We start from the raw sequence: 25,993 nt of genomic DNA, 5'->3' as shown, positions 1-25,993 counted from the left end.
ACACCATTCTCCGTGTCACGGACCTCACCATCATAGTAAATAACAACACTAATACGTTCACTCATCTTTAGTTTCTATTCTACTTTAGCCTCAATTTCTCTTGCTGTAACTTATGCAACCTGAGAATGAAATTTGACTTCTTTATAGTCTAAGGCTAAATAGAAACTACTGTAGCAAAACAACGTCCACGTAGGAGCTTTTTTCAGTAATTTTGCTGACAGTGTATCCTGCTTAAAGCGTTTTAGACACTATTTGTTCAAAAAAGTCTTCTCAAAATTATTTTTTCAGATACTACTATAGCAAAAGAGCGTCCACGTGGGAGCTTTTTTCAGTAATTTTGCTGACAGTGCATCCTGCTTGAAGCATTTTGGACACTATTTATTCATAAACGTCTTCTCAAAATTATTTTTTTAGATACTACTGTAGCAAAAGAGTGTCCACGTGGAAGCTTTTTTCAGTAATTTTGTTGACAGTGCATCATGCTTAAAGCGTTTTGGACACTATTTGTTCAAAAATGTCTTCTCAAAATTATTTTTTCAGATACTATTGTATCAAAAGAGCGTCCACGTGGAAGCTTTTTTCAGTAATTTTGCTGATAGTGCATCCTAATTTAATTAATTAACCCTAAAAATCCTAAACCCTAATTTAATTAATTTTTTAAATTAATAGTTAATTTAATTAATTAACCCTAAACCTTAATTTAATTAATAATAAAACCCTAAACACGATAAAACTCTAAACTCTTTAAACCTTAACCCTAAACCATAAACCCTACTTTAATTAATTAATCCTAAAAACTTTAAACCCTAATTTAATTGATTTTTAAATTAATAGTTAATTTAATTAATTAACCCTAAACTCTAATTTAATTAACCCTAAAACCCTAAACATAATAAAATTATAAACTCTTAAAACCCTAAACCTTAAATCAAGCAAAAAAAACTCTAACCCTAAGAAACAAGGCAAAACACGTCCTTGGGGGAGCGTTTTGTCCATGTCAGCACAAAGCGCACCCTCAAGGAAGTACTTTGTGCTGACGTGGACAAAACGCTCCCCAGAGACATATTTTACTGACATATTCCCTGACTTCACGTTAACATGGATGCACTTTTAGGAAATTCAGACCTTTTTAGTAAATAATAAAAAAATTGGCCTATTTTTGTAAATAATTTTAAAAATCAACGTTTTTTAGTAAATTACCCCTCCAAAAATTATTTAACTTTAATTAAAGTGACTTTGAAAAATAATGTAAACAAAAACCTTAATATTCCAATCATATCCGCTAAAAGAAAAGTCCAGTCGGATCTAATAAAATTCGGGCAGGGCAAAATTACTATAAAACTTTTGTAGACTCTTCGTTTCGAAGCTAGTGTTTGGCCTTTGGTGACGAAGAATCAGATTGGTTCTATAAGCTTCTCTCATCTTCAACTCTTGACTCTCAAGTGTTTTACTCTACGCAGCAGAAGCAGAAGTCAAAAAGGTTTTCTTTTATTTTCTCTGTTCGTGTTTTACCCTTTTTTTTATATCTCTTTATTTTGACGCTTATTTTTACTTCAACTTGCCGATAATTAGTTTTTTATCATTCTCTGTGAAAGAATACCGTAATTTGTTCTTGGTAAAATTACTTTTTTTTTTTGCTTTTTCAAAAAAATTAACTTATAGGGTTATGTTATAATGATTGAGATTCTGTTTAGTTTCTTTTTTTTTTAGTAGTTTTAATTTCTTGATCATGTAATTCTGATTGCTTTAACTGATTAAAGCCTGACTTTTCCCTCCTTTTTTGTTTTCTATTTATTGAAATTATTATTTTTATGTATTTTTAGTTTGACTGTGATTGTACTTTTGGTCATTGAATCAAAAACATAATTTTTTGTTACAATTTTAATCAATAAATTGCTTAATTTTAATAGCATCAGAAATTTTGATCCTGATATTTGTGAATTATTGGAATTCAAGGTTTGGATAGAAATTACATATTGATTTTATGTCTATATTTTGTTTACACTTGTTTATGTTCCAATTTGATTAAATTAAATTGATTTATATTGAACTGATTTCATATTTTCAAGCATCTTGATATTTTGGCTTATGTGAAGTATTTGGTTTTTTTCTTAGGCACAAGGCTATAAGAAGAGACCATGCCAAAGAACAAGGGGAAGGGAGGAAAGAACAGAAAGAGAGGGAAGAATGAAGCTGATGATGAAAAGCGCGAACTCGTGTTCAAGGAAGACGGCCAAGAGTATGCCCAAGTGCTTCGAATGCTAGGCAATGGCCGGTGTGAAGCCTTGTGCATCGATGGTACTAAGCGCCTTTGCCACATCCGTGGGAAGATGCATAAGAAGGTTTGGATTGCTGCTGGTGATATAATCCTTGTTGGGCTTCGTGACTATCAGGATGATAAGGCTGATGTGATCCTCAAGTACATGCCTGATGAAGCGAGGCTCTTAAAAGCCTATGGTGAGCTCCCAGAGAATACGCGTCTCAATGAAGGCATTGTCGATGAGGAGGATGAAGGAGGTGCAGATGATTATGTTGAGTTCGAAGATGAAGATATAGACAAAATCTAGGGTTTTGGAATTGGTTATGTTTGAATAATGTGTTTAAATGTTAGAAAAGGGATATTGTTAATGTTGATGGATGCTGCTAAGAAGCCTGCAAATACCTGGGATTTATCCCAGAATGCATAAGTTTGCATTTGTAAGAGGTGAATGTTCATTCTTAGATGTAATGTTAATTTTGCTCAAACTGTGTTCCATATCTCAAATTTACTAATGACAGTTAAGCTTATTTTGAGCATTTTCCTCGGTGTTTGATTCTATGTTTCTCCGATTCTTAATTGTTCTTGAAGTAATCATGCTTCTTGATTTACTCACGTTCAACATCTGTGTCTACACATCTAGCATAGATATGGGGATATGACTTTCCTAGGATCTTCCAATTACATGGAAAGAAAACTGTATTCATGATCTAGTGGAGGAATAAAAAGTCAGAAAAAGACCCATATTCAACCCTCACTCTCATCTGCGTTCAAGTAACATATGTTTGATCTAGGCGACTAATGCTTCAGTAGGAGCTGTAGGTTAAATGCAGCCTTGTGAGACTGAGAAGTGGGATGCATAGTTATATACAGTATGCATTTGCTCCTGGCCTGTTTGAGAGAGTGATCCAGATGTAGGTTTCAATCATTTGGACCATGAATATGGAATCTTTTGGGTTGCAAGTTCAGCTACTTAAGCAGCCTTTATTATTTGATACTTAACAACCAAAACTCGAGGAGTTTACAGAATGAACAATAGTTTAGTGACAGCATTTACAGGGAAACCTACCATTTTGTTGAAGCCACATATTAAACAGAGTAAGCCTTAGTCCTTGTAGCAACTTATTTCTCTCCTAACATTATAAAAATCCGAAGATCAAGCGGTTAAAAGATCTGGTGAGAGTTGATGGTTAGCACTGTTGCATTAATTTCTTTCTGGCCTCTTGATTGCTTGCTCTTGTGCCTTCTTATATTTTACACACTCCCCTGAACCATCTTTCTTGCTCACCTGCAGCAGTATTAAATGATCTGGTTACATTGGAGTATTAAAGCACTAATAGAAGCCAGAAACTACACATACAACTATTAGCGTCTAACCTTGTTGGATTCCTTGGATGGTTGATAGCTTGGTACAGTTTTCCTCCTCGATATAATTCTTGTAGCTTTAAGCCTGTTCTTTGATGGACTGTATTGATGTTTTTCCTTACAAGTTGGTGCTGGTAAGGTTTCTAGCTGGATAGATACTTCATTAGATCCACAACTTTCTTTCTCTTCACCTGCTCCGTCTATAATTCCTTTCCTGATAACAAATCTTTGATTGTGGTCTACAGGTTCAAATTGTTTGTTATTGTTTTCACCCAGTGAGCTCTCTGGAACACGGGTTGCCATCCATCGTTCTAGCCAGCTCCAGCTTAAGCTCATGTTCTGTTCCATGCCATCAGGTTTTCCTTGTTTTCTCTTGGAGCAGATTCGAAGCTACCAAAGGAGTTTGGATAAAGTTAGACCAGTTCAAATCTTAAACTTGCATTTCTCTTTTGTTCTGTAGGCAAATTTGTATCTTTACCTGTTGCGAAAAAGCATAGGCCAGTGCTCTCTCACGCCTAGTCATCGCTTCTAGTTTGTTCTGAATCCTCATTTTTGATATATTACTACTCACCGTGCTATCATCCCAGTCTTCCTGTTATTTCAGGTATCGAAGTAGAAAATAATAAGCAAAATCTGAACCTGGGGCATAGCCCCGTTAGTGCATGCAGTTACTCTAAGAGCATCCAGCGAATGTGGGGTTTGAATCCCGGAGTTTGCAGGATGCTGTTTTTTTGTCCAAAAAATGGTAAGCAAAATCCGCATATCGAGATTAGAACACAACTGAGCTGTGTATTTGAGAATATCAAGATCATCACTGACACTGTGTTCTAATCGTTTTCATGAATTAGTGGAATTTGGAACGCCAACTATTGGATTATTGCTTGTGTTACCTTTATCCTCAGAACCTGAGCTTTTGGTTTTTGTTGAACTCGGTGATGTACTCCTTTGCTTTCATCTTGAACTAAGAAAATTTCCACGGAGTTTCCAGTTTGAACTTCAATCGAAGTACCGATAGTGTCCCTGCTCGGACTTTCACTCCCTGTGAGTGTCTCCTGTTTATCATCCTTTCTTTTGATCTCTGTATCTCGACGCCGGGCCTAAAATTCAAGAACCAAAATACCAAAGATTTCAGACTTGCAAATTCATTAACATAATGCTACTCAAGCATGCCAGGATCCTGAACTTCTGCATGAAACTACATATACTGTCATTAAAATAGAAAAGATGTGAATTGATGAATTTGCAGGAGAATCAAACCAGAAATTGTCTAAATGCTGACTGAATAACAATGGCTGCATCTTCTGCATGGAATAGTTTAGAAATTGAGTTGTGCGTTTCCTCTGGCATGTTTGGCTTGGTCTCATCATCACCCTGGTTTTCTGGATGGTCCCTTAAACCTTGTGGTATAGGCTGAGTAACAGTGGCTTCAGAGCTCTTAACTGAACATGAATCTTCCTCTGCAACAACTGAATTAAATTCATCGCCACAAAGGTATGATCTGACTGAACTCCATCTTTTCTTGTCGGTCACATTACTTCTTGCCTAATAGGATCAAGACAAGATAGCCATATCTCAATTTAAGCAAATACTGCTATGGGAATTCACTGATTACAAGGCATATATATACGATATATAAACTTACTAAGCTGGTGTCTCGGGGAGTCCCAAAAGACCTGTTCCTAGAGAAGACACTTCTAACCAGTTCTCCAGTGATACCCATCTCTCAATTTCTAAACTGAGTAATTCAATGAGTGAAATTCTCAAATGGTTGTCTGCAATTATATTGACAACCACTAGAGATTCCATGAGTCATTATTGGTTTTGAGAGAAAAAGAAAAATAAAGCTGAAAAAAAATGCTTTGTGACATTCTTCAGTCAGTTAAATTCTGAAGAGGCCAGGCTCGAGTGGATAATACTACTACAATAATTTTAGCAAATAAACAGCTAATCCACTTTTTTGTATTACAATAATCCATATGTTAGCTGTAATTGAAGATTAAAAAAGAAAAGGAAAAATCTGATGGGTTTTCAGAGCTTTAGAGCTGGAAATTAGTGCTTTAAATTCAGAAAATAATGGAAACTGATAAAAGTGAAGAATAGATAGAAAAGATTGGCATTTGAAGGACTGCATAGTTCTTTTATTTAATTATGTATTTTCAAGCACTTTTTTGCACATGTCTTGCATCAGATTGGTTTAAAAAAGTTTGCTTGCTACTGGGGTTACGTCTGTTGCTTTCTGGTTACTGCTCCTACTTTTCACTTTTTCATTTCGAAATTCGGCTGTTATTTATTTATTTATTTAGAAAAAACCAACCTTAAAAAACATGTCAATTAGCTTAAGTAAGCTAGAGATGTTGGTGAATGGAATCTGTAGGTGCAAACCATTGATAATTAAAATGCATTGTACTATTTTGGGTAATTTGATTCTTTTGATTGTTAATTATAAATATTCGAATTGGTTGGAATTAAAAATATTGTTGTTTGGAATTGGTTGAATTTGGATTGGATTGATTTCTCATACCATGAATTTCTAAAGGTTTCCGACAATTCCAAAACCATTTCAAAGGGGTGAATGTACTTGACATGAGATTGGGTTAAATTAATCTTAAATGAATTAATTGAGTCCATGTATCATTAAAATCAAGTTTTAATAGAATTAATATTTACGGTTAAAATAAATATCATTTACAATTAAATTGGGTTATGTTTGAAAGCTTTTATAATTATACAAATAATTTTTTTGTTTGAAGTTAAAACTGTAAATAAATAAATCAATTTTCATATGATTTTTAAACTGTGGTTTCAATTTGGTTTTATTTGATTTTTTTAATAACACAAAAATTTATTTAATTTATTTAATAATAGCGAGAAATAATAGAAGGTTTTCTCATGTGCTTTCACCATTCCAAATGTGTGAATTAGGAAAAAGAAAAAATTAGTCATTTGATGATCAAGCTTTTCTCATGCATTGTGGTGGTAAAGTGGAACCATCCATCTTTCATCATTTTCGTGCTTGTGTGGGTTCGATTAAAGTAACTTTGAGGATCCATCTATCTTCATCATTTGCTATGTTTGGATCTTAATTTAATGCTAAAATTCTAACTATAAAAGTTTTAGAAATTTTGAGTTTATATATATATATATATATATGGATTATCCATTTGAATTTGAATTTGATTTAAGTTTTTCTGTATTTAAGTTTGATCTAGATTTAAGTTGGACTTTACTAATAATTATTAAGATGTTATAACTTCATTGTAATTATTTTTAATTTATTGAATGAATTTCATGGTCTATTCGAAAATAGACTCTTTGTTATTATCCGACTATGGAATCCAAAATTAATATCTTAATTGAAAAAAGAAAAAGAAAGAAGAGATAGTGGTGTTTGCGGACTACTTTTTGATGAATTGTTGTATAATGTACTAATTAAAGTGGGCTTGAAGCTGAAGAAAGGAAGGATGGAATGGGCCATGAAAACTGGAAACTATGTTTGAGTCATAAGCTATTTAGATGGTACAACAAAAAATTTACTCTTGGTTATTCTCTTGTAATTAATCGAAAATTCTTGGTGAACTTTTGTAAAAGACAACTTTTAATCAGTTATTCTCATAAATTTCTAACAATTATCACAACCATAAATTATTTACTCAAATTTTTAATGAAAACTTATTTTTCTAGCAAAATACTCAAAATCCTATTGAAAACTCAACTTTGTAAAAATTCTTTTAAAAAATTCTATTTATATAATACATACCAAAATATCTCCCTAAATACCAATACCCTTTAACAACTATCAAAACTATCAACTATTTGCTCAAATCCTTAATGAAAACGTAATTTTCTAACCAAATACTCAATGTCCTGTTGGAAACATAACTTTATTAAAAATTCTTAAAAGTTATAAAATTGATAATGCCAAAAAATTATAATTTTGTGCTTTTTAAGTTTACTATTATTAATTTTAATATTTTTTATAATTTTTCACCATATCTATTTATATAACAATATTTTATATGAATAACAAAATTGCCACCTTGGAGAACCTTGTTGATGTAGTACAATAGATTCTGACGAGCCATGTCTTCTTTGATTAGTGCTGCTGCTATAGTTTCATCAGAAGCTGCGAGATACATACATAATGAATTCCCTAGTGAAGGTGAAGCTAACAATGGGGGGCAAGCCAAATACATTTTGAACTACTCAAAAGATTCTTAGAATTCCTATGTTTATTTAAAAAGGGCCTTCAACATCTTAAAAAGTGGTAGGCATTTATCAGTCATTCTAGAGACGAACTTGTTCAATGCCACAATTTTGCCATTCAACCTCTGAATCTCCTTCGTATTTTTGGGTGGATTAAGATCCAAAATGGCCTTAATTTTTTTTTTTTGGATTTGTTTCTATTCCTTTTTAGAAGATTATCAACCCCAAAAACTTACTTGCACCGGTATTGAAGACACATTTGACTAGGTTCAATTTCATACCATATTTTCGTAGAATATTAAAAGCCTCTTAGAGATCCACCACATGTTCCATCGAGGGAATTTTGGTTAGCATATCATTCACATATATCTCAATGTTCCTAAAAATACTATTAACCAATCTCTGGTATGTTGCCCTTGTATTCTTAAGACCAAAAGGCATCACTTTATAATAGAAGAAGGCTGTAATACCCTCACCTAATCCGATCGCCTAATCTGAGTATGGAGTGTCACAACTGAATCGAATTGGTCTTATCCACAGTTTTAATTTGAACTATTTTTACAGACAAACTTTATTACTTATTAATAAACATTCTTACGATCAAACCTTAAAATTTAAAATAAAAGTTTACTATCTTAAATTTTTAGACTCTAAGGAACTATTTAGTTACAATAAATTTTGACCCCGAGACGAAACCTCTAAAGTTACCTTATTCCTATGTGCATGACACTATTGATGGTGATCATTGATCTGTCTAGGTCTGGTTGGGTCCCTTCCCAAGATCCTTACACCTCCAACGAGTCTTGTATACGTCAGCCAACTTAAAAATAAATTAAATTAAAATATGCCAACTACCTATTCTACTTAGGCGTTCGCGTTTTACTCGAAGTGGCGGACTCTGAGATAAATTTTGGGTTTCCTTCTTGATGGTTCGGTCACTTACAATCATTACTTGGTCAAGTTTATGATCAGCCATCATGTTATAACGATTTCTTAAATGTTTCGTCATACTTGTAGATTCTCACTTTTCCTTACATACTTCCTATCAAAAACATCCTTTTTAGTTTTATTCTAGCCCGCCAACGTCATAGCTCCGACAGATATACAGATGTGCTACCCATAATGCCCATCTACTCATAAGGCTTTTTAAAAAAGGGAAACGCCGCATTGACGATCTTAACCTTGTTTCATCCTTTCTACTTCCACCCTACACTCGGATTGTAATGTTGTTTGGATTACTCATTGGTAATCCACCTTACTCACTATACCTTACTTTTAAGGTGAGACATATTCGTCTGTAGAGAATCGTTCTGCCCAACAGCTTCCCTCAAACAGTTATCTCAATGAACATTTGAGCTTACGATCTTATGTGAGCATTTCCTTATGGAACCATCTCCATGACGATTATACTCGTGATAGATCCTCTTCTAAGAGGAATAGTCTTGACAGACATATCTGGCACCTAGTACACCTTATTGGTAACTTTTTCCCGCATACCAAATTTTATTGAACGCCTTTTAGTGATCCTTAATGGCGGATTCCTCATCTATGATCCTTGGGTACATCTTCTCTTGTTTACCTTTACCTTAGTCATTTCTGGCACATTATTCTCTTCGTTTGAATCTTGTTAGGTTACTATCCACGTGCCCTATTAACTTTTACGGCTATTATTTTAGCAGCCTTTTCCAATTTCTATTATATATTTCATTCACTGGCATATTCCTCTGACCCACTTGTTAACTATTTCCTATCTACACTTTTATTTCCTTCTAACCCTTTTCCTTATTTGCGGGATTTCCAATGATTTTTGTCCTGGTTATCCACCTATGTTTATTGTCCCGACAGACTACATTATACTACCACGATCGAGCTATGGTTTCACGCAGCATGATCCTATGTTTAACGTCCTAGCAAACTACCCTATTTTTAATGTCCCGACGGACTAATTCATGTTTAGTGTCCCAACGGACTTTATATGTTGCCATAACCGAGCTATGGTCTTACTTATCAGGTTTCATATTTACTGTCCCGACAGACTTTCTATACTACTATAGTTGAGCTATGGTCTTTCACAATATATCTGATGTTTAATGTCCTAACGAACTCTATTAATCGCCATAGTCGGGTTATGGTCTTACACCCTAAACATCTTAGAGGTGTCACCCTAAATGACTTTATCGCTATCGCAATATTGCCCCATAGAGCCTGCTAACCACCATCGCGATGTTACTCTATGGAACCTAAATACCATCGTCGTGATGTTGTCCCGAAAAACCAGTCGATATCATTCCTTTTCGTATTTCACCTTGATGCTTGAACACCAAAGTGTCCCCTTCGTAAGGCCTATAGATTTGCACATCACGATGTAACACCCCTGATCCAGCCTAAGAGTTTTGGCTAAGTCTAATACGTTACATTCGATCACCGAAGTGATCATGTAAAGCTACTTTTTTAAGTGCACTTGATTTTTAATGGAAAATGCTCTTTTGTTTTTAGTAAAACATTCATTCATTAAACCGCATTTTCTCATAAATTTAATTATGATATTATTATCGTGGCATTTTGAAAACTGATGAGGTTTTAAAGAAATTACTTATCAAAACTTTAAGTATTTTGTAAAGCAGCGAAAAACATTTAACATAATTTTTCTGAACCAAATAACATACAAATATCAAAGTATTAACTAAGTGTCATGCTTTAAAATAGATAACTAATCAATCCCAAACTTTAAGATATAAAATCAAGAAATTAATAATTACAATCCTGAAAATAAATGATAAATGGAAACTTTTTAAATAATAAAACAAGCTACTAATCCAAGAGTCTTTAAATGCCATACTGAGTCTTAATTTTCTGTGTTACCTAAGAGGTAAAAGAAAATGGGGAATAAGCTTACAACGGCTCAGTGTGAGACTAACTTATAAATCATTAAATAATTGCACAAACAGAAAAGCATAGAATTGATAGCCTAATAGAGAGTTAAGCATAACATATGGAACAAATAGTAAATCAATGTATATACAATTTATGTATGATGCAATGCATATGCAAATTTCCCACCTGTCTATCTTAATCACCCTCGAGCATCAATCGACACAGCAAAACACGTATAAAAAACTAACTATCCCAGATTTCCCGTTGAAGATAATCATTCACTTGTCATTTGTGATAATAACTTTTACTACAATAACTTATCATTCTGGTTGCTCGATTTTGATGGCTTTTTACTACAATAAATTATTATTCTGGTTTACCCGGTTTTGATGGATTTTTAAACTACCATACTGGCTTATTTAATTTTGATGACATTGTCGCCTACTTCGTGTAGTACTGACTTTCGGTGTGGATTTAAATTGCCACTATCTTCTATGGAACTCTTCTATCCTCTATACCCGTTTTTCATATAATTATGCACATATTCTTAGCAGATCATGTTATTTATCATCTTTTGATGCTTACATTCAGTATTTCATTCTCACATTTAATGGCATGTAAACATGCATCCATTCTCAGCAGTTTCATTTATAAAATTAACTTTAGAATTAAAATAGTTCCACATATACAGTGTTTTCGTGTGGTCTAACGCATTTAGTTTAGTTAACATATGCATAAGTCGGGTTCGCACATACAAGGGTCACACATATAAGGTTGTACATATGGGTTCATACACATAAGGGTTCGCTCGTTAGGGATCACACCTGAGGGTTCGTACATTAGGGTTCTCACACCTAGGGTTCATACACCCAAGGGTTCAGATGGATGGGTTCGCACTTAGGGTTCACATAGATGAGTTCGCACATATGAGATTCACTCACAAGGGTTAGCACATGTGGGTTCACACTTTAGGGGTCACACCTAGGGGTTCGCTCATTATGGATCACATTTAGAGGGTTCGCATATTAGGGTTCTCACACCTAGGGTTCGCACACCAAGGGGTTTATACGGATGGGTTCGCATCTAGGGTTTACACAGATGAGCTCGCACATTCAAGGTTTACTTACGAGGTTTCGCATATACAGTTGTCATACAATAACTTTCGTGAGGGTTCGCACAAATGTTAGACTTTTAAATGCATAGGGTTAATATAAATTTCTCCTAGTGTTTGCATATTTCTTAAGGTTTGCATGTAATATACTAAGGGGTTGCATATTGATTCCTATAGGGTTTGTCATATGGTTTCACGATAGGGGTTTGCACTATCTGGGGGTTGCATCTCATAAGGGTTCGCCTAAAATGGGGTTTGCATTACAATTCCTATAGGGTTCGCATGTTATTTCCTATAGGTTCGTATAACAATTCTTATGGGGTTCACCTATACTGATTTCTTACTTTCTAGTACATCAATTAACTATACACAATGATTTTAAGTTTAGATCCCACACTTGATTTGGAGGCACAAAAACCTTAATTGAATTATGAGATTAATGATCTACTCGAAAGAAAAGGGCCAATTTTGAAAACTTTGAATTTCTTGGTTGAAAATTGATTTGGCAAAGAAGGAACTTTGGGAGTTTTCTTGAAAAATTCTCTAGATATCTATTCTAGGGTTTGAAAAGGGTCAGCTATTTATAAACTATTTTCCCCAATTTAATTAGGTTTTCGGGAATTCATGTAGAATTAAGACTATTTTAAAATAAAGACTACATTAAATAAACATTTTTGGCTAGTCTGTTTTGCAAATTTGACATTTTCATAGGGTAAAAATAAAATATTTTAGCTGAATGCACACAAGGGATTTAGAACTTAGGACCTATTGGTAAGCTAAGGCCTTACCACTAAACCAACAGCCTCATTCATTACAACTTTTAATAAAAATAAATTTTAAGGCATACTAAATTCTCTTACCCTTTGATTAAAAAAATAAAATCTAAAATTTATCCCTATTTCTTCTAGCCCTATTTTTTGGATGTGATACACGGTTTGCACTTAGCAACACTGTATGGCGGAATCTTAACGGAACTCTAATTTCCCTATTCACCCGCCCATTCATACATTTCGCCATTTCTATATCTTGATGCTCGAACACCGCAATATACCTTTCGCAAGGCTTGAAGTTTTGCACATCATGGTTTGTACCTAGTAGCACCATATGATGGTATATAGAAACACCATTTATCAATATTAACTTTGTCTAAGCCATTAAAATTTCCCCTCTGTACTCCATTGTAAAAAACAAGCAATACATATATGCCTAACATATTTTCATGGGATATGCTAATTTTCAGGCATAAAATCATAACCATTTTATTCATGCCGACACACTGATGGATACTCATAAATCTACTCAACCTTATGCATGCTTAGCATTCACAATCAATAGAGTTCCTATATCCTTACAAAACATGACAGTCACACAACATTTTAGGGATGGAGTACAAAAACTCACTTGATACTTTTTTGCCTCACTAGCAGTTAAGCAATATAACCAAACTCATGAGTTAAAGTTTTTAGCTAAAAACTCAATTTTCCAGAAAAATGCAGAACCCTTAAAAATGTTTTGAAAATTCTTAACTTCATTTTCTTAACTCTATATATACCAAAGGGCTAAGAACCTTACCAGCTTACTGGATTATCTACTTTCTCGACTCAAACCACAGGATCACTGCTCCATACAAAGTTTCCATAACTATATCTTCTTTGGAACAATCAAGGAAGAAGATGTAAAAGAGAAAAAAATGAAATAGGATTGAGAAGAAATCTTTCTTAGAAGTCACTTCTCAACTATTTATACTTCTTTACGCATAGTCTTCAATTGCATAGAAACCATCCATTGACAATCAATTTTTCTCCCACTAAAAAACCTGTTAGTTCCAACCCAACCGAACCAGAATTGGATCTCAACTATATCTGATTCAGTCTCTAAATTTTCCTATTTTTTAGTAGTGGCCTCTAACTTACAATTTTTTTTTCAATTAACCCTAATTGTTCTTAATTTTTGGATTTAAAGGAAATCAGGTATGACAAGGGCATCATTGGTTATAAAATATGTCTTTTCTTGATCTTGTTTGACAATCATAATCTAGTTGTAATTCAAAAAAGAATTCATAAAGCTGATATACTTGTGCCCAACTGACGAATTAACTATATTTAAAACATGTCTTGTTGTGGTGTGTGAAACCCAAAATCATTCTCCATTTTCCATTAGGTTTCCTAACTATGACCACATTAGATACCCACTTCGAATATGACGCTTCATTGATGAAGTCCACTACTAATGATTTTTCTGTCTCTTGTCTCATTGCTTCAAATGTAACCTAAGTGAACCTCATTTTCTTTTGCTTAAATGGCTTGGCCACTAGATTTATGTTCAAGGAATGTTGAATGATTGAATGATGGATGCCTAAAATGTCATCCGCTGTATAGGAAAACACGTCTACATTATCTCTCAACAAATTAATCTACATTTGCTTTTAAGATTTCAACAATATAGAAGCCACCTTAGAAGCCCTCTCCGAGTCATTGTGAAAAAGCTTAATAAACTCAATTTATTCCGTAGGTTCAACTTTATTGAGTCTATCTTTGGACCTTACATTCAAATTCTATAAATTCATCATTGACTTCTTGATGAGGTTCACCTCAAGTTCCTCACTAGAAGAACCTAATCTCGCGAATGTGTGAGAGTGTTAAAAGGTCGCAACAAACAGCAGTATGTATGTTACCCGAATAAAATACAGTAGCAGAAAAATGTACCGTAGGTTATCCGGATGAAGTACGTTTTTGTAACAACCGACTTGTATTTGATTTAACAGCTACCTTTTGAAAGATAAAGTTAATCTACACTTAGCAGATTTAGACAAGTCCTAGGTTATCTTTCAACTGTTTTTAGCATATTCTTTTTTAATCAAATTTAATGCTCTTTCAATGTAATAGTCTAATATATGTACATTTTTTTAGCTAAAAAATGAATGAGAGAAGTCATCTTTGTTTTTCTCCTTCAACATCCTTTTTGCTTCTGTTTTCATCTTTCAAGCACAAACTTTATTTCTTTTATTCTTGTTTTGTGATTTATAAACTCAACAAATGGTATCAAGAGCTTGTTGTCTTTGAGGGCCTTATTTGTATTGTTTGTGAGTGAATCGTACCTTGAAAGAAAAGAAGCAGAAGCTATTTTTTGTTGGCTTATTTTGTTACTGCAAGATGAGTTTTACACCACCACCACCACCACCATTTGTGTTTGCTGGAGAGAACTACCACATTTGGGTAGTGAAGATGAAACTTATCTCCAAGCACATGATTTGTGGAATGTGGTGAAGAATAATGCTGAACCACCTCTATTGAAGGCCAATCCAACCATTTCACGGATGAGGCAACACAGTGAAGAGTGTGCCAAGAAGCATAAAGCAATGGCTTGCTTGCAGAATGGGGTATTTGATGTGGTTTTCACTAGGATAATGGCTTGTAACTCAATAAAGAAAGCATGGGAGAAGTTAAAGGAGAAGTTTATGGGGTCAGACAAGACGAGGCAGCAACAACTGATCAACCTTAGGAGAGATTTTGAGAACCTAAAGATGAAAGAGTCAGAGACCATCAAGTAGTACTTTGATAGGATAATGACCATAGTCAACAACATTAGGCTCCTTGGTGATTATTTCAGTGAGAGCAGGGTTGTTGAAAAGGTCATTACAACTCTCCTTAAAAAATTTGAGTAAAAGATCTCTTCATTGGAAGACTCGAGGGACTTATCAGCCATCTCATTATCTGAGTTGGAAAACTCCTTGTATGCACTTGAGTAAAGGAGGGCCAACAGGTAGGAAGAGCACCCTGGAGGAGCTTTTCAAGCAAAGGCCAAAGAAGGCTCAAGTTTTAGCCAGAAAGGGAAGAAGCCTTAGCTCAATAGAAGGGAGAAACCAATGAGAGATGCAGGGAAAAAGAGCTTTCCACCATGCATTCACTGCAAGAAGACCACACATTTGGAGAAGTACTGTTGGTACAGACTAGATGTTCAGTGCAGGAGCTGTAAACAGTTTGGACATGTTGAGAAGGTTTGAAAAAACAAAAGGAAGGCACAAACTCAATAGCAAATGCAAGCTCAAGTTGCTGAGGACCTTCAAGCTCAGGAGGAGCATGTTTTTACAGCCTCCTGTTTTGCAACCTCAAGCAAGGTCAGATATGACTGGCTAGTGGATAGTGGCTGCACACATCATATGACAGCCGATAAAAGACTGTTCAAGGAGCTCGATAGAAGCTTTGTCTCAAGGATCAGGATTGGTAATGGAAACCTGATTGAAGCCAAAGGAAGGGGCAATATGGTGATCAACACACAGTCAGGTAACAAAGTGATTTCTGATGTGCTTTTTGTACCTGACATAGACCAAAACCTGCTAGTGTTGCTCAGCTTGTAGAAAAAGGTTACTCCCTTACTTTTAAAAATGACTCATGTATTGTTGAAGGCTCACATGGTCAGGACCTAATCACAGTAGCAATGACTGAAAGGTATTTTATGCTTGATATGAATCAACTTGAGAAGAAGGCTTACACCAATCTTGCTGATAATGCTGGTCTATGGCACAGGAGATTAGGCCATGTTAATTACAAGTCACTTGATCAGTTGCACAAGTCGAACTTGGTTAAAGACATGTTGAAAATTGAATCCAAAGACACTGTCTGTGAAGTCTTCCAGCTTGGTAAGCAGGCTAGATTGCCTTTTTCAGTTAACAAAGTATGGAGGGCTCGAGACAGGTTTGAGTTGGTTCATTCTGATGTTTGTAGACCAATGAAGACTTCTTCATTGAATGAAAGCAAATATTTTGTGCTGTTTATTGATGATCTGACTAGGTTTTGTTGGGTTTATTTCTTGAAGTAGAAGTCTGAAGTGTTTGAAGCCTTTAGCAAATTCAAGGCATTGGCTGAGAATCAGTCTGGTTGCAAGATCAATGCTTTGAGAACTGATAATGGCACTGAGTACCTATCTGAAAAGTTTTAGAAACTGTGTGAGCAAGTTGGGATTTATCATTAGCTAACAACAATCTATACTCTTCAGCAAAATAGAGTATCTGAAAGAAAGAACAGAACAGTGCTGGATATGGCCAGATGTTTGCTATTTGAAAGCAAGTTGCCAAACAAATTTTAGGCTGAGACTATCAATACTTCAGTGTACCTGCTCAACAAGCTGCCTACTACTGCTGTTAAGGACAAAACTTCTTTTGAAGCCTGGCATGGACTCAAGCCTACTATTTCACACCTGAAAGTGTTTGGTTGTGTCTGCTATGCCCTCATTCCAGCTGAAAAGAGAACTAAGCTTGAAAGAAGGGTTGTTCCAAGAATATTTGTTAGCTACAACAGCACCAAGAAGGGCTACAGGGTGTATGATCCCTCAACAAAGAAGATTTTGGTAAGTAGGGATATCAAATTTGATGAAGAGAAGATTTGAAGCTGGAATGATACTGATGCAAGGTTGATTGAAGAAGATCAGCTTGACAACAGCTTGAAACCAGTTGAAAATGAGCCTAGCAATGAAGATTTTGATAATGCTCCTGTGAGAGGCACCAGAACCATTGCAGACATCTACCAAAAATGTGATGTTACAATAGTTGAACCTTCAGATTTTGAAGAGACTGCCAGGAACAAATACTGGAAAAAGGCCATGGAAACTGAATTGGAAATGATCCATAAAAATGACACTTGGGAATTGGTTAACAGATCAGACCAGAAGAAAGTCATTTGTGTCAAGTGGGTGTTTAGAGCCAAATACAATGCTGATGGCTCATTGAACAAGTACAAGGCAAAACTTTTTGTGAAAGGCTACAGTCAGCAATATGGCATTGATTTCATGGATACATTTGCTCCAGTAGCAGTAGTAAGGCTAGGCACAATTAAGCTTCTATTTGCCTTAGCTGTACAGAAGGAATGGAGAATTCATCAACTTGATGTCAAGTCAGCATTCTTAAATGGCTTCATCAAGGAGAAGATTTATATTGAGCAACTAGATAGATTTAAGGTCCTAGGTGAAGAGGACAAAGTCTATAGGTTGAAAAAGGCCTTGTATGGCCCTAAGCAGGCACCAAGGGCATAATATGACAAGGTTGATACACACCTATCTAAGCTCGGGTTCGAGAAAAGTGTTAGTCAACCTACACTTTATGTAAAGAAGTCAGAACATAAAACTCTTCTGATTGTCTCACTTTATGTAGATGACTTACTTGTGACTGGAAGTAAAGATGAGTTGATTAGTGAGTTCAAGGTGCAAATGCAAGAAGTTTTTGAGATGATAGATTTGGGAGTCATGACATACTTCCTTGGTATGGAAGTAAACCAATCTGATCAAGGCATTTTCATTAGCCAACATGCCTTTGCCTCGAAGATTTTCAACAGATTCTGCATAGAAAATTGCAAAACTGTCAGTACACTTGTGGCTCAAGATAAGAAATTAACAAGCAATAGTAGTTGTGACAAGGTTGATTAGAAGGAATACAGGAGCCTAGTAGGTTGTTTGCTTTATTTAATAGCTACCAGACTTGATATCATGTATGTAGTTAGCTTACTGTCCAGATTTATGCATTGCTGCGATATTGTTCATTTTAAGGTTGCTAAAAGAGTCTTAACGTATGTTAAAGGAACCTTAGGCTATGGTGTGAAGTTTGAGAGAGTTGAAGAACTGAAGTTGGTTGGCTATTCTGATAGTGATTAGGCAAGGTCCATTGATGACATAAAGAGCATTACTGGCTACTTTTTTTACTCTTGGATCAAGAGTTTTCTGTTGGAGCTCAAAGAAGTAACAAACTGTTGCTCAATAAATAGCTGAAGCAGAGTACATTGCAGTTGTTGCAGCTGTTAATCGAACAATTTGGCTTAGACAGCTGCTAAGTGACTTGAATGAAGAACAAGTTGAAGCCACTGAAATCAGGGTCGATAACCAATTAGTAGTTGCCATAGCTAAAAATCTAGTTTTTCATGGCAAAAAAAAAAACATTTCAAGATTAAATTTCACTTTGTTCGAGAGGCTGAGCAATTAAAAGAATTCAGTCTTGTTCATTGTTGTTCAAGGGATCAGCTTACTAATATTTTGACCAAACCATTGGCTGCTACAAGGTTTGAGTGTTTAAGGAAAGAAATTGGAGTTTGCTGTTTTGTAGCCAATGAGGAGTGTTAAAAGGTGGCAACAAATAGCAATATGTATGTTACGCGGATGAAATATAGCAGCAGACAAATGTACCGTAGGTTATCCAGATGAAGTACGTTTTTGTAACAACCGACCTGTATTTGATTTGATAGCTACTTTTTGAAGGATAAAGTTAATCTGTACTTAACAGATTTAGACAGGTCCTAGGTTATCATTCAGCCGTTTTTTAGCATGTTCTTTTTAATCAAATTTAATGCTCTTTCAATGTAATAGTTTAATATATGTACATTTTTTTAGCTGAAAAAATGAATGAAAGAAGTCATCTTTGTTTTCTCCTTAAACATCCTTTTTGCTTCTATTTTAATCTTTCAAGCACAAACTTTATTTCTTTTGTTCTTGTTTTGTGATTTATAAACTCAACAGAGAGTGACCCTTTTCCTTCGATGTTAACTTCAGGTAAAGTACATGACATTATCATGCCAACTGTTGGTCAGGTTTCATAAATCCTTCTCTTGTTGAAGTTGGGAATTTAACCTTCAAACAGAATGTTGCCACAACCATCTTTACCATTTTCATCAATGGCCAACCAAAGATGATGTTAGATGGAGTTGTATTATTTACCACTGAAAATTCCACCATCTTCATCATTGTATGTTCATCATCCCCTAACACTAAGGGCAATACCATAAATCCCCTGACTTATATTGGCTGATTGCTAAATCCATAGATAGAACTAGCTTGTCTCAGTATTGAATCTTTCAAACCAAACTGTTTGAAATCCTGCTAACTCAATACCTCAACTTCACTACATGTGTCGATCAAAATCCTTTTAACTTGAAAACTTAAGATCATGGATGAAACAACCAAGGGATCGTTTCCCTCAAAATCAAGCAACTATGCCTCATCAAGCTAAAAAAAACCCAATCTCCACACTGTTGAGGAGTGAGGTTTCTTTGATAGAGTAGACACCGCAAAGATATGCCTTTCTCTTAGTATTGGGCTTGGTCCATTCCTCAGTAGATCATATAATAACATTAATAACTCCCTTAACTACTTGTTCACCCTTTCCTCTGTTATCCCTACAAGTTCTTAAGGAACATGCATTCCCATCAAAACCTCTATATCTTGCGAACTGCTTGGGACGAGCTACAAATTGCTTCAGCTAGCCCTTGCATACTACAGACTCAATCGCATCCTTTAAATTAATGCAATCTTCAGTTCTATGATCAGGTGCATGGTGAAATTGACACTTTTCACTTGAGTCTTCTCTATAAACACAGAGTTTTAGAGGGAGCGGAGGTTCAAGTATCCCTTAATTTTCAATCTGACTAGAATATGGGTTGCAGAAGTTGTCAAATCATGATAAGAGTGAAACTTATTAAATGGAGCTCTGTGTTGTTGCTTCTATTGGTGTTGGCAGGGCTTATCATCCCTAACAATTCTCTGATATCTAGGTGAGTTATTAGGGCTATAAGTTTGTTACCCCCTAAGTATGGCTAGTTTAAGAGGTTTCTTTTGGGCCTAACTCTCTGCGGTAGCCTGGCTCAAGTGGGATTGCTAAAGTTTCTCGAGGCTTACCGAGGATTTCGTTACACACGAGTGTTTACTCTCTGAATTTTGTTGCTTTTGGCAAACCTATGAGCCATCTCATAAAGGGAAGACAACTTTGCAGGTGGTTTTTTTGACTAAATTATATTTCAATAACTAATGATTAGTACTTGAAATGAAGGCCTAAGTTGCAAAATCTTCCAGCACAATTGTGGTGATCATTGTTACAACATTGAATCTCTTTGCAAAATTTCTCAAGGATTCATCTTCTTGTTGTTTAATTGACATCAAGTATGCTGGTGATTGTAAAACAGTTTTGTTCAAAATTAGAAACATAAGGTTGCGAAAGTGCTAGATACCAAGCTTGTGATGAGTCTTTCAAGGTGATTGAAAATGCCTTGCACTTTACTAAAATATTCATATGATTGGTATAATAGGCTAAATGATCTTGAGGATCTCAACTCACATCATAAAGCATATTGGGGAACTCGAATGTTGGGGGAACATGGTGTCACCTATCAAGCAAACCTTGTTCTGTATGTGTGTTCTTGATAGATGGACGTCTCATCATATCAAGCAATCCTATGTGTTTTCAACAGAGGTGGCATTATCACGGGGTTGCTCGATATCTAAGATCCGCCTAATATGAAATCTACCTATCAAAAACACACATATGAAATGAGGTAGGTGACTTGTGGGGTGATAAACAAAGAGCAATAAACAACTTAAACTTCACTCACTACTATATATTATTAAATAATTATTTTTATACTTTGTTAAGATTTTAAAGTCTTATAAATCTTATCTATGTTTTTTGGAGGTGGGTTAGGGTTATATACACTATGCATGCTTAAATTAGTAGTAATTATGCAAGTAACTTTATTATTAAATGATGTTTTAATTTAGTGCATAAATTATTGTTTAAGAAAAGACAGAAGACGAGTGTCACATTAAAATATTAAATCCAATTAACAATGCATTTAACCTTGAAGCAATTCAATTATAAAATTATTAGATTAGAATTAAATTAGGTAGGGAAAATACTTATTCAATAACAATGATTCTTTACTATGCGTATATTTAGAAAATGCTTTTGTCAAAACCTTGGATGTCTTAACATTGTTCCCCCGAATAAAGGCCAGTATTGAAGTCTGTAGAGGAAAAAAACAAAAATTAAACCTAACCCTCAAAATTATTGACCCCATTTAACTTATATGATAATTTATTCAAAAATAACTTATATTTGTTATGTCTTATGTGGATAATATAAATATTATATATATAAAATAATGCATCTATTTTTTAATCAAGGTAGGGTAATTTAGATTATTTATAAAATATATAAAATAATTTATAGGAGAAAATAATGCATCAAATTTCAGACTTTAAATTTTATGGGTTATTTAACTTTACTTGTGAAATTATTTTTATTAGATTATTTATAGGAGAATATTTGATACCCTACCAGTGCATAGGCCTTATGTATAAGATAACACATCATCATTTGTGTAAGACAAAAGATAATTAAGGGTTTAAAATAAATATAAATAATTTTATTTTAAATTAAACATTAATTATAATTGTTAAACATAAATAAATACATAAACATAACATCTGAAACTCAAAATTCAAAATTCCAAATCCGTAATCCAAAACCCAATAACTAAAACCTGAAACTTGAAACCTAAAACCTAAAACCGAAAAGAAGAAAAATAAAATAATTATAATTAATATTTATTTATATTTAATAAAGTTAATAGTATTTATTTTCATGTCCTTCAATATTTTTTCATTTTATAGCAATAATGTCGTGTCATTTTCTTATTAACGATAGTGCATGAAATTTATACTGCATCAAATATTAATTTTTATTACATTTATTTTATTAATTTTTTAAATAGATAACTCGTTACCTATTTTTATTACAAACATATAAAACTTTGGTGCAAAATAAATTTAATATCCATAATATTATCATTATGTTAAAAAAATTAATCAAATATTATGGTTGTTAAATTGACTTTACACAATGACATTTAGTCATTGTGCAACATAAGACATAATCAAATATTACGCTTTTGTAATTTAATATTTCACATTTATATCAATAATATTATGTTAAAAATTTAACAATAATATTTGATAACCACACTTTATGGTTGTTAAAACAAATTTTTGGTAATGACATATTCAAGGCACATAATACACAATCTGTTGAAATATTGTTGTAAAATAATATTTGGTAACTAATACTATTATTGTTATGTAAACAATTTGACAACCAAATTTTATGGCTGTTAAAATATTTTTTTCAATGACAAATAGTCGTTGCATAATGTAATAACCAATTAAACTGTCACCACAAAATAATATTTGACAACCATTATAATAATGTTCCTAATGATTTAGCATCTAAATTTACATGGCTATAAATTTTATTTTGCAACCAATATATTGTTATTATGTGAAAATTTTGGAATCAAAATATTATGATTGTGTTTAAGATATCGTAACAAATTTTATGGTAACTATTTTGCATATAAATTAAGTCATTGCCAAAAAAAAATCATTACATTAAAAGCGATAAAATTCAATTTTAATTTTCAAAATATTTTGATATAAATAAATTAGATTTTTAATCCCTAATTAAATAAGTGAAAATTAAATTGATAATTTTTAAAATATTTTCATTTACAAAATACCTTGAATTATTATAAGCATATTTAGTAATTCCAAGGCCCTTCAAAATGTTTCTAAAGTATTTTCCAAGCAATTTTAAGGTTTAGTATTGATGCCTATGGCTTGGAAATCGAAACCTCCCTCAAACAAGATTTAAAAACATTTTTTAAATAGTAAAGTATCGATATCCAATTTTGAGGTATCAACACTTAACCCTAAATATCAATACTCGGCCTTAAGGTATCGATACATAAAGAAGTTAGAAGCCACAATATAAACTAGAAATGCAATGTATCGATACCCATACTTAAAGTATCGATACCAATACAAACACTTGAAGTACAATACCTAAACATTTCTAACGGCTATTTTTACTTGAGGTATTGATATCATTACTTACTGTATGTCTTAAATGCTCGAATTTAATGCTTCCAAATTCTAATGGCTAGAAACTCCTTTAGCAACATAAACAACTACAAATGAATGAGTGTATAAATAGGAAAGAAAAGAAACAAGCTCATAAATATCAAAGAGCAAATATTCAAGATTTTATCCTTTTACTCTTCTTATATTCATATTTTATTTATAAACACTTGTTAGGTTGAGTTGTTATTATTTGTTCAAGTGCTCATTTGTAATTAAGAGAAATTTTAAAAGTTATACTTTTGCCCTCAAAAGAAATTAAATTTGTAAAGATTTACATTCTCATTGAAATGTATCAATTAGTGAATTGGGGAAAATTTTTAATCGGGGATACTAAAAGTAATGAAAGTAGACAATTGAAGGCAAACTACTATAAATTGTTGTTTAACGTTTTATAACGACTTTTAACATTAGTAATTTATATTTTTCTTATAGTGACAATGTGACTACACCAATGACTAGTCATGTTTATAATCTATACTTATCATATATAATGTGTTTCATTGAGTTGGTATTGAAAATTGTTTTTAATAAAGTAATGAATTGATAAATCTAAAATGAAAATACATACACATGATAAGAATCATGGGATTTGAACCCAAGACATATTAATCTTTACTATTTCAACCAAAGTCACATTTAATTTTTATACTAAATTTTTTTTATAAATTTGTTACATAATTTTTTTACCAACATCTTCATGTGCCATAATCTAGTATCTATACTATTAATAAAATCTCTAATTGAGTTAATATCACAAGTCAACTGGACAATAACTTGGTTAGAGATCTTACAAAATGTCTTTTCATATTTAAACTAAATTATATTATTCAATGACACTTTAGTCTTTTTAATTAAAAAACAACAAAAATTATGCATATGGTGGGATTTGAATCCATGTTAATTATATTGAGAAAATCTTAATTTACCACTCAACCAAGAATTTATTTTAATTTATTTTAAGTTTTAATTTTATTATGCACACTTTATTACTTCTATCATATGTATATCTATACTATTAATAAAATCCCTAACGAATTGGTGTTATAAGTCAACAGGCACCAACTCGATTAAGAAAATTACAAAATGTTATTCTATATTTAAAATAAGTTATATTATTTGAGGATTTTTAATTTTTAATTTAAACACACATCTACATTCTAAATATGTGGTTTACACACGCATATGCGTATAGCAAAATTTTTAGTATAATAAAAATATGACTGATTTTGATATCCCATATAAAAAACCAATTTCAAATCAAAATTCTTATAATAAAAATTATTAAAGATATTCAAAATTTAAAATGTAATTTTTTAAAAATTATTATAAACGTAAAGCATATACGATTTTTTTTTACACCACATAGTATTATTTAAAGTTATTAAAAATGATGCATATTTGACAAAATGTAACCACCCCAACGTGTGAAACAAAAAGGCCCTCGAACCCCAAAAGACAAATAAAAACAAAAACCCTTCGATTTCACCTTTGAAAACAACATTAAAGGGAATTGCTCGTCATCTTCTTCGGAGCAACCCTCTTCCATGTTCTTAGCAAACTCTCTTTCTTTTTCACCTTTTTTGTTTCTCTCCTTTTGAACATTAATAGGATTTGTGAAGGAATAAAGGATATCAGCTGAAGAAGCCCCAGATAGCAATGAAGAAGAGGAAGAAATTATTGTATGATATTATCGGTTGCTCGCAAGGGATTGAAGTATATATCAAGTATATCCCGGCAGCCTTGAAAGTTCTCCGTCACGGCGTGTGGGGCACTTCCGAAGGCGTCGTCGACATATAAGGTTTGCTTGCTAGAAAAAAAATTTTCAGCGGCGTACATGGGAAAGCCAGGCATTTCTTTTCTATTGTTTTCTTCTCGTTTTCTTGTTCATGCTGTTTTATTTATATATAAAATTTTTACGTGATTATTTTTCTTTTTTTTCCCTTTTAATTGATGGAATGTGATGGTATTGAGAAAGAAGCCGTTTATCTAACTTCGCTCTTAACATTTAGTTGATTTATAGCAATGATGGGTTTCCCATGTCATTACTATTTTAAATATCTTGAAGTTAAAATGTTAAAATTATTTCTATCAATATTTATATATTTTATAATTAAATTTAACTCAAGAAAATTAAGTTATTTTTTTCTAATTATGTATATTTATTTTCATAATATATATTTTATACATTTCATAATATATTCTTAATGTTTGTTTTGTTTCCATTTGGTATATAATCAGTTTTCTTTATAAAATTATTTTTTATTTTTTATTTTATCTTTTATAATAGTTTTCATTATATCTAATTATTTTAAAATTAAAATTAATAGACTTATAAAAAATAATACAGACTAATACGATTAAAATAAATTACAATTTAAAAGGAAAAAATTAATGCCATTTGAACTTCAACAATTCTATGTTATATAATTGGTAGGTTGGTATAGTGTTAAAATCAA

The 25,993-nt window shown here is 33.0% G+C and overlaps 2 protein-coding genes across 2 annotated transcripts; one reads left to right on the top strand and one right to left on the bottom strand.

The window, feature by feature from the left end:
• Positions 1 to 1,256: 1,256 nt before the first annotated feature.
• On the top strand, positions 1,257 to 2,796 carry LOC108474072 (eukaryotic translation initiation factor 1A-like). Its single transcript, XM_017775965.2, has 2 exons — positions 1,257 to 1,480; positions 2,116 to 2,796. The coding sequence occupies exon 2, from the start codon at positions 2,139 to 2,141 to the stop codon at positions 2,565 to 2,567; it is 429 nt and encodes a 142-aa protein (XP_017631454.1). The 5' UTR covers positions 1,257 to 1,480; positions 2,116 to 2,138; the 3' UTR covers positions 2,568 to 2,796.
• On the bottom strand, positions 2,245 to 5,754 carry LOC108474071 (protein IQ-DOMAIN 33). Its single transcript, XM_017775964.2, has 6 exons — positions 5,265 to 5,754; positions 4,880 to 5,164; positions 4,513 to 4,719; positions 4,101 to 4,214; positions 3,635 to 4,012; positions 2,245 to 3,545 (listed from the first exon to the last, which is right to left on the bottom strand). The coding sequence occupies exons 1-6, from the start codon at positions 5,340 to 5,342 to the stop codon at positions 3,462 to 3,464; spliced, it is 1,146 nt and encodes a 381-aa protein (XP_017631453.1). The 5' UTR covers positions 5,343 to 5,754; the 3' UTR covers positions 2,245 to 3,461.
• Between the last annotated feature and the right edge of the window lie 20,239 nt (positions 5,755 to 25,993).

The sequence above is a fragment of the Gossypium arboreum genome, chromosome 11 (assembly GCF_025698485.1).
Source record: "Gossypium arboreum isolate Shixiya-1 chromosome 11, ASM2569848v2, whole genome shotgun sequence".
Taxonomy (NCBI): Eukaryota; Viridiplantae; Streptophyta; class Magnoliopsida; order Malvales; family Malvaceae; genus Gossypium; species Gossypium arboreum.
Note: the sequence above shows the minus strand (reverse complement) of the source record. Positions and strands in the feature narration are given on the sequence as shown.